Raw genomic sequence first — 12,803 nt, 5'->3', positions numbered from 1 at the left:
TGCTTTTTTCCCTGCACTTACTACTGCATCAAGGCTTCACTTACTGGATAACATGGTGATGTCACTTCCTGGATAACATGGTTATGTCACTTCCTGGATAACATGGTGATGTCACGACCCGACTCCCAGAGCTGTGCGGGCTGTGGCTGCTGGAGAGGGTGATGGCAGGGGGACACTGAGGAACACAGGGCACTGGAGGGAGACTGAGCATCCCCCTGCAATTATCCTCTCCAGCAGCCACAGCCCGCACAGCTCTGGGAGTCGGGTTGTGACATCACCATTTTATCCAGGAAGTGAAGCCTTGATGCAGTAGTAAGTGCAGGGAAAAAACACTTTATAAGCATTTCCCGTAATAAGTGTATATTGGGGATTTGTTTAACTTTTGGGGGGCAAAAAAATACTTTAATAAACATTTTTGCCGGACTTCTCCTTTAACCCCTTAACGACATCGGGCGTAAACTTACGCCCTCGCGCCCTGGTACTTGGCGCATCAGGGCGTAAATTTACGCCCGACGTTTCCCCGATCGCTGCGTGTTCACACACAGCGGTCGGGGAAGATGGCCTGCTATAAATCATAGCAGGCCATCTTAGCTTCACGGCACGGGGGTGGTTAACACCCCCCGTGCTTACGATCGCCGTTATAGGCTGATCAATTCAGATCAGCCAATAGCGGCGATCGGAACCTTTCCGGGTCATCGGCGACCCGATGACCCGGAAAAAAATAGCGGTCGGTGCTGTCCGAGGACGGCACCGACCGCCATTACTGTAAAAAGTAATGGTGATCGCCGTGCCACCGGCCCGATCGCCGTGAACGGCCGGCCGTGAACGGCCGGCCGTTCACGGCGATCGGGCCGGTGGCACGGCGATCAGAGTCCCACAAAATAGTAAATACCTGCCCTGGACCCCTCAGCTAGGTAGCCGAGGGGTCCAGAGCAGGTATTTGTACATTACTCACCTGTCCCGGGCTCCTGATCGGCGTCTTCCGGGTTCGCGGCATCCTCGTCTTCGTTCGGGTCTTCGGCTTCTTCCGTGACGTCACGTTCGGCTTCTCTCGGCTATTTTCGGCTCCAGCGTCGGCTCTTACCGTATTTTGCGCTCTGCTGCCCTCTAGCGGCTGATATGTGTAATACACTTATCAGCAGCTACAGGGATGTTCAGAATGTAGAAATTTTTTTTTTTTTTTTTTTTTTTTTTAAATGTTTTTTTTTTCTATTTTCCGCACCCTATCGCCGCTGAGTGTTGATCAGCATCGCACGAAAGTGCGCTGCTAATCAGCAACTCCTCCTTTTTGGCGTAGGGTGTTTTTTTTCTATATTCTACTGCCACGGTCTGCTTATAAGTGCCGCACATAAGTGCGGCATTTATCAGCAACTCCTTTGTTGGCGTAGGTTTTTTTTTTATACTTACTGTAAAAAAACACGTAAAAAACACTACATTACACCACACTACATTGAATAAAGTTTGACACTACACCACTACATACCCCATATACTAATCCCCGTATAAAGATGGCCCCCAGGGTGTTTTCGGCGTCAGAGGGATACGTTATTATTACCTCCGACACCGAAACAGCCAGTGAGGATGAATGGGGGATCCTTCTTTCCTCCATTCATCCTCCTCATCATCCAGTCACGTGTCTGGGGGTAGCTTAGCGTACGCTGCCCCCCAGACACGTCTTTTCCGCCAGTACCGTCCCAATAAGAGATGACGGTATGGTGTGAAATTCTACACACTCTGTGACAGTACCTCAGGGTACACTTACAGATTTAGGGTACGTGCACACTGCGGAATGGCAAAGGATAACCCTTTGTGCATTCCGCAGCTGGCACCCACCGGCGGACTGATGGAGGCGTGTGTCTCCACCCGTGTCATAGACTCCATTCTATGCACGGGCGGAATCCATCGTCCATCCAAAGAATGAACACGTTGGACGGAGAGCGGAATCCGCCCGTGCATAGAATGGAGTCTATGACACGTGTGGAGACATGCGCCTGCATCACTCCGCCGGTGGGTGCCAACTGTGGAATGCACGAAGGGTTATCTGTCGCGATTCCGCAGTGTGCATGTACCCTTAGAGTGTATGTAGGAAGGGACACCCGAATGCAGCCCCCAGATGCCCCCTCCCCCCCCATCCTCGGAGTTAGTGGGGAGATCGTTTGGGAACTGATCTTCCCACTGCTGGATAAAGGTTACCACCTGTACGGGGATAACTTTTATACCAGCACCCCCCTCTTCTGGTCCCTCGCTGCCCGAGCTACTGTAGCTTGCGGCACGATCCGAACATATCAGAAGTAGTAATAGCGCCCTAATATTTAGCAGCCATGGAGCGGACCCAGCGCTTCTGGATATGAGGGACCCCGTATCGCACCAGGACAACATTTTCCAGGTGACGTCCCCCACACTGGAAAACAGGAGACCCCAGAAGAAGTGCAGAGTGTGGCGTAATGGGGGGATCAGGAAGGACACCATTTTCCAGTGTGACACCTGTCCTGATCACCCCGGCCTCTGCATACTGGATCGCTCCAAGGCGCACCACACGTCACTGGGGTTCTACATTATCTATATTGTGTCCCTTATTCCTATTTCAGGGGTCACTTTGATCCGGGGATTATTCTGATCGCCATTATGGAGTCGGGAAGGAATTTTTCCCCTGATGAGGCTACTGTCGTCTGCCTTACGAGGGTTTTTTTTTGCCTTCCTCTGGATCAACACAGGTTGAGTTTGATGGACACCTGTCACTTTCAACCTTATAAACTAATAATTGGCCTAATTCCCCCAAATAAATTAGAATTGTCCCTTTTCCCCAGCTAAGTAGGTATGGCCGCCATTCTGGCCGCCATTCCCATTAGAGGATGCCATGATGCAATTACAAAGCCTCTGTGCGGCCAGGACAGTAGAAACCCCCCACAAGTGACCCCATTCTGGAAACTACACCCCATAAGGAATCTAAGAAGGGGGGCAGCGGGGATATGGCCCCCTGGTGACGGCCACATTTGGGACGTGAAAATGAAAAAAATTGTATTTTTTATTTTCTCGGCACATGTTCTACGTAAGTGCCCGTCACCAGTGGGGTCCATATGCTCACTGCACCCCTTGTTAGATTCCTTATGGGGTGTAGTTTCCAGAATGGGGTCACTTGTCAGGGGTTTCTACTGTCCTGGCAGCACAGGAGCTTTGTAATTGCGACATGGCCTCCATCCTCCATTCCAGCCTCTAAATGGCGCTCTGTCCCTTTGGTGACTTGCCCTGTGCCCATATGGCACATTATGCCCACATGTGGGGTATTTTCGTACTCAGGGGACACTACCCTACACGTTTTGTGTTCATTTTCTTTTTTAACCCCTTGTGGAAATGGAAAAAAATCAAGGCTAGACCAACATTTAGTGTAATTTTTGTAAAATTTTTACTCTAAATCATTAATCTTGTCATGTTTTTTCATTTTCACAAGGGGTTAAAAGATAAAAAAAACATTTAATGTGTAGAGCAATTTCCCCTGAGTACGGAAATACCCCACATGTGGACATAAAGCGCCATGCGGGTGCAGGGAAAGCCTCCGAAGGGAAAAAGCGCCATTTGGTTTTTAAAGGCTGGATTTGGATGGAATGGATTTCGAGGGGCCATGTTGCATTCAAAAGGCCCCTGTGTTGCCAAGACAGTTGAAACCCCCCACAAGTGACCCCATTATGGAAACTGCACCCCTCAAGGAATGTAACAAGGGGTGTAGTGAGCATATGGACCCCACTGGTGACGGGCACAAATGTGGAACAATGTGGCGTGAAAATGAAATATTAAATTTTTTACACTTTAATGTTGGTTTAGCCTTGAATATATCATTTTCACAAGGGGTTAAAAGAGGAGAAAAAAAACAAAATGTGTAGCGCAATTTCCCCCGAGTCCGTAAATACCCCACATGTGGACATAAAGCACCATGCGGGTGCAGGGTAAGCCTCCGAAGGGAAGGAGCACCATTTCGTTTTTGAAGGCTGGATTTGGATGGAATGGATTTTGAGGGGCCATGTTGCATTCAAAAGGCCCCTGTGTTGCCAAGACAGTTGAACCCCCCCACAAGTGACCCCATTATGGAAACTACACCCCTCAGGGAATGTAACAAGGGGTGTAGTGAGCATATGGACCCAACTGGTGACGGGCACAAATGTGGAACAATGTGGTGTGAAAATGAAATATTACATTTTTTACACTATAATGTTGGTTTAGCCTTGAATTTATCATTTTCACAAGGGGTTAAAAGAGAAAAAAACACACAATATGTGTAGAGCAATTTCCCCCGAGTCCGTAAATACCCCACATGTGGACATAAAGCGCCATGTGGGCGCAGGGCAAGCCTCCCAAGGGAAGGAGCGCCATTTGGATTTTGGAGGTTGGATTTGGCTAGAATGGATGATGAACGCCATGTCGCATTTACAGAGCCCTCGTGCTGCCAAAACACTGGAAACCCCCCACAAGTGACCCCATTCTGGAAACTGCACCCCTCAAGGAATCTAACAAGGGGTGCAGTGAGGATATGGACCCCTTGATGACGGGCACATTTGTGCCATGAAAGTGAAAAAATGAAATTTTTCCCTTTCACGTCACATTGTTCCACATTTGTGCCCGTCACCAGTGGGGTCCATATGCTCACTGCACCCCTTGTTAGATTCCTTGAGGGGTGTAGTTTCCAGAATGGAATCACTTGTGGGGGGTTTCCAGTGTCTTGGCAGCACGAGGGCTCTGTAAATGCGACATGGCCCTTGAAATCCTTTTCAGTGAAATTCAGCTTCCAAAAGCCAATTGGCGCTCCTTCCCTTTGGAGGCTCGTCCTGCGCCCCCTTGGCACTCTATCGCCACATGTGGGGTATTTCTGTACTCGGGAGAAACTGCGCTACACATTTTTTGTCTTTTTTTGCCTCTTATCCCTTTAAGAAAATGAAAAAATGAAGGCTAGAACAACGTTTTAGTGTAAAAAATAAATTTTTCTTTTTTCACGCCATATTGTTCGGAAAATCTGTGAAGCACCTGTGGGGTCCAGATGCTCACCGCACCCCTTGTTACATTCCTTGAGGGGTGTAGTTTTCTAAATGGTGTCCCTTTAGGGGTGTTTTTTAGGTTTTGGCACCCCAGAGCCTCTGCCAACCTGAAGTGGTACAGTCAAAAATGACCAAATATAACGGAGGCGTTGAAATTCACTAGGCGCTCCCTTATATCTGAGGCTTGTGGTTGCGTCAAATAGCGCAATAGGGCCACATATGGGGTATTTCTATAAACTGCAGAAACGGGGCAATAATTATTGGGGTGCATTTCTCTGGTAATAGGTTTATAATTATGAAAAATATTGGATTACAATAAAATCTCTGCACAGAAAATTAAAATTTTCAAATTCCTTACACACTTAGCTTTTATTTCTGTGACTCCCCTAAAGGGTTAAAACACTTTCTGGATGTGCTTTTGCAGAGTGTGGGGGGTGCAGTTTCTGAAATGGGGTGCTTTGTGGGGCTTTCTAACATACAGGCCCCTCAAATACACTTTAAATCTGAACAGGTCCCTAAAAATATCTGATTTTGAAATTTTACAGAAAATTTGGAAATTTGCTGCTAATGTTTTAAGCTTCCTATCGTCTAAAAAAAATGAAAGATAGTTTAATAAATGCCGCCAACATAAAGTAGACATGTTGCTAATGCTATTTAATATATAATTTATGTGGTATAACCACTTTCTGTATACGCAAAGAAGTTTCAAAGTTGGAAAAATGCATTTTTTCACATTTTTTCACATTATTTGGGTTTTTTTCATAAAGATTTGTTATGAGTATCGACTCCAATTTACCAGAAATGTAAAGTACAATATGTCACGAGAAAACAATCTCAGAATCAGCCGGATAGGTAAAAGCATCCCGAAGTTATTAATGACTAAAGTGACACTGGTCATATTCATAAAATTTGTCTCTGTCATTAAGGCCATTTCAGGCTCTGTCCTTAAGGGGTTAAGGCACCTGTGCAATGTTCTAGGGGCATTCCTAATGATGAAGAGGGTGGGGAGGAGGGACTGAGGGGTGGTGCAAAGTTAGGGCATAGATATTCTAGGACAAGCCAGTTTGGCACAGGGCTGCAAGTTTAAAAGTAGTTTTTTACTGCATCACCTGCCGAACAGACCCCAGGACAGATCTTGGATTGAAAGCAGCTATCTGAAGGTACAAGTGGTTTGAGGGGGGGGGGGGGTACAGAGTCTCTTTAAAGGACCAGGCGCAGTACCCAGTGGCATTTGCCTAGGTATTAACACCAGCCCAGGGTGACTAACCGCAACGCATCCGGAAATTATCCAAGTTTCCAGATGTGCATCCAAGACTGTGCGGAATTCCAAACGTTCCTTTAGGTTTCTATGGGTCATCTGTGCCGGAATATCTGGCAAATATGGACAGGTTCTATGATCTCCTGACCTAGTTCCTGGAACAAACAGAACCCTATGGGTTTGGAAATTTTGGCAGGCGGCCTTACTGAGGAGGACCGCCCACGTGACTACTTGGCCCAGAATGAGCAGAGATTTACATGAATAATTACAAAGTTATCCCACAATTTTCCCCATAAAACTATGTATCAATCTGCTCATTTTCTCCATATAACATGATGCCTGCAGATTCCACTGCATTTTTATTGTAAGAGGTTCCCTCCTAAGGGATAAGGAATCTCTCCTTATAATAAGAAGCAAATAAAACCTAAATAAATACACAAGGTGCAATTTACTGTTATAGACATCTGAATATTGCTAATCTGCAAGATATAATCCAGAGACACTTACTTCATGTTACTATTGGAAAGTTCCCTTATAAATTTCTTCTTTCAATACTTATATTAGAAACTGTTAGATGTGCAGTTCCCCAAGATATGCAAGTATGCTCCAATTAGCAAAATAGATTTTTTTTGTTGTTTTTAATTCTGTAAATACAGGATTTTTTTTCTCTACATTTTAAATAAAAATCATATGATCAAAGAATCACATTGAGAACAAGACTTTTTATGTTAAATGAGGGAAAAATTGGCAAAAAAAAACAGCATCATGGACCACAAAAAAAAACAAAACTTACAAATTTTATGTATTTTTAATTTTTTTCAAATGATAGAGAACACTTAATAATGTATGGGTGAAGGAGACCTCAGTCTTCCCTGATAAGTTTTATGCTTGACACCTTATTTTGCCTTTCATGTTTCCTATCCATCCATAGGCAAACATTCTATATAGATTCTTCATGCTAGGTTAAAGGGGTATTCCCCCAAAATTATTTTTGCATTAATATGTTGCCCACCCGTAGCTTTCCATCTTTCCAATATAAACTTATTATGGATTCTGCACAGTTTTGCTGCTATCTAGATGCATTCACCCCCCCACCAAATGCAGAGAATCATCAGCTCTCAGTCCAACCCTGACACGCTCCCTGCTCCTGGCCCGCACCCTCCGAGACGGCATCACGTGTCCTCAGTCTCTTCAATGGGCTGGGTTAGCGCTTGTACCCCAGTCCACTGAAGAGAGGGAGGATAGTGAGACAGTCACAGCTGCTGCTGTTCACTGTCTGCCTCACTAAGAGCACCCAGAGCTCACCCGCCCCGCACCCTGTATCCCCCCACCCCCCGCAGCTCACCCGTTGGCCTGTGAGTGCAGTGGCCGGGTGAGACGCCAGTGCGGAGGTGGCATGCGCGCGGCCGGGTTACATGGTTGGGGCAGGCGGCATTCAGATCCCATTCTTGTTTTCTTTGTTTCTTTTCATGAACTTACAGCAAAAGAGAACCTAAGCTCTGCAATGTATAGGTTTATATGGTTTGGGGCAGAATTATTGACAGGACTCCTAGGAGAGGCGATGGGAGTCCTGTTTACCATACACAGTTGATTGACATCTTTGTGTGTGTATACACATTATTAGTGGGAAAGCCTGTGTGGGTGGGGCTTGCAGGACTCTCACTGTCCTGTTAAGATTTATTCTGCACCAAATCATATAAACCTATATATTACAGAGCTCAGGTTTTGTCCCTCTATCATATCCTACTCCCAGATTGAGTGACACTCATCACCTGACAGGTTCCCTTTAAATATTTTACCTCTATACATGGAACAGTATACTTGGTACAATGGTTTAATGCACTATTCGTTGAGCCTTTTTAACATTGGCAGAAGAATACAAAAACAAAAGACTTTGGGGATTAAAGACATTTTGTCGTTTGTGCCTAGAAGTGTTTACTTAGGGAAATAGTTATGAGGTACAAACTGTGAGGAGAAATAATTACTGGAACATTGCTGTCTGTAGGAAAGGCACCAAACTAAAGCGGCTGACGCTTTAACCTCTATTCCATACCTGCTCAACTAGTTCTGAAGAACATAAGAAAATGAGGCGCCGCTATTATTAATCCAGCAATAACTTTTCAAACCTACGGCTTCCTTGTCTCTGGCTGAAGGACGTGCACCACCGATGAGTCTGTTATACATAATTCCCCATATAGCGTTTGATTCTTATTTTGTTCCTAGAAATATTATATTGTGCTGTGTTTTACTGACCATTTACAATATCCTACTATATAAAAACATGTAAAAAAAATAATCCAAAAATTTTATGAAAATCTACCTAAATTTGGTGTCCTCTGTTTTATAAACATTATTGTGACCGGCAGCTAATACCTAGAGTATTCGTTGTGTGTAGAGATGAGCGAACCGGTTCGGGTTTGAGTCCATCCGAACCCGATCGTTCGGCATTTGATTAGCTGGGGCTTCTGAAGTTGTATAAAGCTCTAAGGTTGTCTGGAAAACATGGATACAGCCAATGACTATATCCATGATTTCCACATAGCCTTAGGGCTTTATCCAAGTTCAGCAGCCACCGCTAATCAGATGCCGAAAGATCGGGTTCGAATCGACTAGAGCATGCTAGAGGTTCGCTCATCTCTAGTCGTGTGCAGCATGGACAGTAGCTAGATGGGCTGGGACTGAGGGTCCTATATAGACAAAGCGATTTTTAACGATAAACAATTGCAAATGAGATTGTTTATCGTTATCCAGAAATCGTTCACCATATTACACAGAACAATAGTCATTGGTTACGATTGTTACAACGATTGTTACTACGATTGTTTACTCCATCTGATCCCAGCAAAAGTAGGAACGATTTGGAATTACAGCGAATGATTAGCGAACTATTAACAATGATTTTAGGGTCAGATCTATATCTATATAAACAATTTTTCAATTGCTGCCTGCAATTACACAGAACGATTGTCGTTTAAATTTGAACTACTGTATATAAATGATTTTCCGCACGGTAATCGTCCCTGTAATAGGGCCCTGACTTAGTAAAGTCCTGGTAGGTTGTCACTGGTATCTGGAGCCATGCTGACTGTATACCACAGCTGCTAGGGTGTGTGTGAGGGAGGAGACATGAAGCAAACACGACGATCAAGGTGGCCCACAGATGCCCATATGGGTTCAGTTTTGGTCTTCCAGCCACTGTCAGGCGTTGTAACTTGTGACATATCTCATTGTCCTGCTGGAAGGTTCCAACCATTTAAATGTATGGGTGCATGTAAACTGCAGAGATGGCTTCTTACCAAAATTGGTTGATAATGGCTTTCACATGGATTCCACAAAAACATTCCCCAGACTAGAACACTGCCACCACCAGTTTGTGTTCTTTACATAAGGGAAGTAGGGTGTTTGTTCTCTGATGTTTCTCATCTGACATGACAAAGTTCATCCATTCGAAGAAAACATGGCTGTGGGAGACGTTGCATTGATTGTCTACTTCTGAGGCCCTTACACAGTAGGGTTCCCTTTTAGACATGTTAGGTAGCCCCTAAGCTGCTCCACTGTAGTATTCCAGTATTCTTTGTAGTTGACTTTGATTCAAGTGGCAGATGGTGTTCTGCAGTTTCCACATCTCTTATTCGTAATGTTGCCATTCGTCCACCCCTGAACAGTTCACAAATATCTCCATGCTTGTCCCAAAAGCCATTAAAGCGACTCTGTACCCCCAAACCATTTGTACCTTTAGATAGCTGCTTTCAATCCAAGATCTGTCCTGGGGTCCGTTTGGCAGGTGATGCAGTTATTGTGCTAAAAAACAACTTTTAAATTTGCAGCCCTGTGTCAAATTGATGTGGCCTAGAGTGTGTGTGCCCTAGGATTACGTCACCCCTCCATCCCTCCTCCCCGCCCTATTCCTCATTGGGAATCATTATTAGGAATACCCCTATTCATCACCTGTCTGAACACTGCACATGTGCTTGATCATTAAGGCACCTGTGCAGTGTTCAGACAAGTGATGAATAGGAGAAATCCTGCCTGGGGCATTCCTAATGGTGAAGAGGGTGGGGAGAAGGGACGGAGTAGCGGTGCAGGCCTAGGGCAAAGAAACTGTAGGCAACAGTAATTTGACACAGGGCTGCAAGTTTAAAAGTTGTTTTTTAGGACAATAACTGCATTACCTGATGAACGGACCCCAGGACGGATCTTGGATTAAAAGCAGCTATCCGATGGTACGAGTGGTTTGGTGGTACAAAGTCGCTTTAATCTTCCCTTTTTTGCAACTCTGATATATCGCCCCTTTTACTCATGAAAGTAATAAGAGATTTGTGTGCAGATAGCCTATCTTACACCTTATATACCCACCGAGCTGCTCACCACCCCTGACTTCCTTCATGATCTGCACACTGCCAGTAGTAAGGGGTCTTAGTGGTTGTGGCGGTGTACGTGTAGGGCAATAACTCACAGAAGATGCCATGAAACAACACAGCAGGCTTCAAGAGATGCGTGACACAGTCAATGAAGTTTCGGCAGGGTAGTGTGTTGGCATGTATGTACAAAGACATTATATACAGGCTACGACAAACACACTCAAACATACTCAGACATCAGAAAAAGGAGTCATGTAGTCATTACTACTTGGAGAATTCCTGGGATTCTTCATAGAGAACCCGTCGGCGATCCTGACATGTCCGTTTAATAAATATTTGCGTTTCTCATAAAAGTAACAATTCTAAAGCATATTTTCTTACACCTCTAGCTTGTGTTGTTCCTGTGATATTCCTCCTGGAAATGTATATAAAAAAAAATACATCTAGGCGTTACTATTGAAAGTGGCTCATTGATAGAGATGAAGACACTATCCTCAAAGAGCTGATGGTGTCAGACTGTATAAAGGAGCACGTCCTATTGACAAAGGAATTAAATTATTTATACACTTCCAGGAGGAATAACAGAGGAACAGCAGACTGCTTAAAGTGGTATTCCGATCTCAAAACAATATTTATATTGCACCAACCTATTCCACAGCACTTTATATAGCTAGTCATTGCTCATATTAGTTCCTGTCCTCAATAGGGCCCACAATCTAAATTCACCAAAAGTATCTGTATGTTTTGGAGTATGGGAGGAAACCCGTGCAAATGCAAGGAGAACATACAAACTCCTTGGTGGGATTTAAACCCAAGACCTCAGTGCTGCAAGGCAACGGTGCCAACGACAGTGTCCATAGGATAGGGCATAACTAAGTTAACTAAGAGATACGAGGGGGGGGGAGTAACAGCTGGCCACCCCCTGCAATTTGGATTGTGGGGACCAAAATATCCCTGCTGAATGGAGCTGTGGGTCGCGCATGCACGAAGGTGCTCCATTCATTCTCTATGTAGCCGCTAAGCAGAGCCGAAATCTGTAAAGAATAATGGAGTGGCCAACATGTTTGAAATTCTTTGTCAATTTGTTGGTCAATTATAATTTCCTTATAATGATCTCATATCCATATTTTTTTTTCAAATTCCCATGAAAATAATTCACTGTTGTCAGTGATCACAAATGGCCAAGTCTGAAGAACTATAACAGTCAATATGGGCTAAATTGTGTATGACTATGTCTACGAAGCAATTGTTCACCAGACGATCATTCGTTCATCAATTGCTCAACCTTCAACCTCCTTCTGTCTATTGGGTCGGCCACAGTAGGCCCTTCAGCCTTCAGACTGTTTACTTACCTCACTGTCTCTTTCTTATCTTCAGGCTCCAGTGACTTTTCTTCAACAAAATCAAGACAAGTTGATTGAAGACTATAGAAAGCTGGAAGAAGAGATCCAGACCCTACATATATATTACAGGTATTTATTTAACAGTGTTGATCGCCATTCATGTATATTCAGATATACAGGTCATAACTAGACATGAGCGAACCTTGAGCATGCTCGAGTCGATTTGAACCCGAACTTTCGGCATTTGATTAGCGGTGGCTGCTGAAGTTGGATAAAGCCCTAAGGCTATGTGGAAATCATGGATATAGTCATTGGCTGTATCCATGTTTTCCAGACAACCTTAGAGCTTTATCCAAGTTCAGCAGCCCCAGCTAATCAAATACCGAATGTTTGGGTTCGGATCGACTCGAACCTGGTTCGCTCATCTCTAGTCATAGCGTTTTATAAAGTAAGGTTTGCAGTATGAGTAAAGACAAAGAAATCTGACCAGACCATAACTTAGTGGACCATGTGGTCAATACAAATCTGTTTTTTTTTCCCATCAAGGTAGGCTGACTTACCCGCTGACTCCAGACTTACCCCCAATGTCAGATGTTAGTGGAAGGACGGAGCATGCAGATTTTTAACATGCCTTATTGTTTGTTCCTTCACAAGCATAGATCTGTCAGAGGAGTCTGGTGGTGACTTCCTCACTCAGCCTGTAGGTATAGTTGTCTTGTAAAAGTTAACAGCTATCTACAGTGTATGGCCAGCTTATCCTCTTCCCAACTATTAACATACAGTTACATCATGGTTTGGATGGGGACATACTGTGCTG

General features: G+C 44.4%; 1 protein-coding gene across 3 annotated transcripts in view; it reads left to right on the top strand.

Moving 5' to 3' along the window:
* Positions 1 to 12,803, top strand: part of MIPOL1 (mirror-image polydactyly 1) — a 253,339-nt gene that overhangs the window by 197,029 nt on the left and 43,507 nt on the right. For all 3 annotated transcript variants that reach the window (XM_069951321.1, XM_069951319.1, XM_069951320.1), the window contains one exon: positions 12,021 to 12,115. In XM_069951321.1, the coding sequence (XP_069807422.1) occupies positions 12,021 to 12,115 (95 nt within the window). The remainder of the gene's footprint in view (positions 1 to 12,020; positions 12,116 to 12,803) is intronic.

The sequence above is a fragment of the Dendropsophus ebraccatus genome, chromosome 13, assembly GCF_027789765.1.
Source record: "Dendropsophus ebraccatus isolate aDenEbr1 chromosome 13, aDenEbr1.pat, whole genome shotgun sequence".
NCBI classification, from domain to species: domain Eukaryota; kingdom Metazoa; phylum Chordata; class Amphibia; order Anura; family Hylidae; genus Dendropsophus; species Dendropsophus ebraccatus.
The sequence above is the reverse complement of the archived record's forward strand: the minus strand, read 5'-3'. Positions and strand labels throughout refer to the sequence as shown.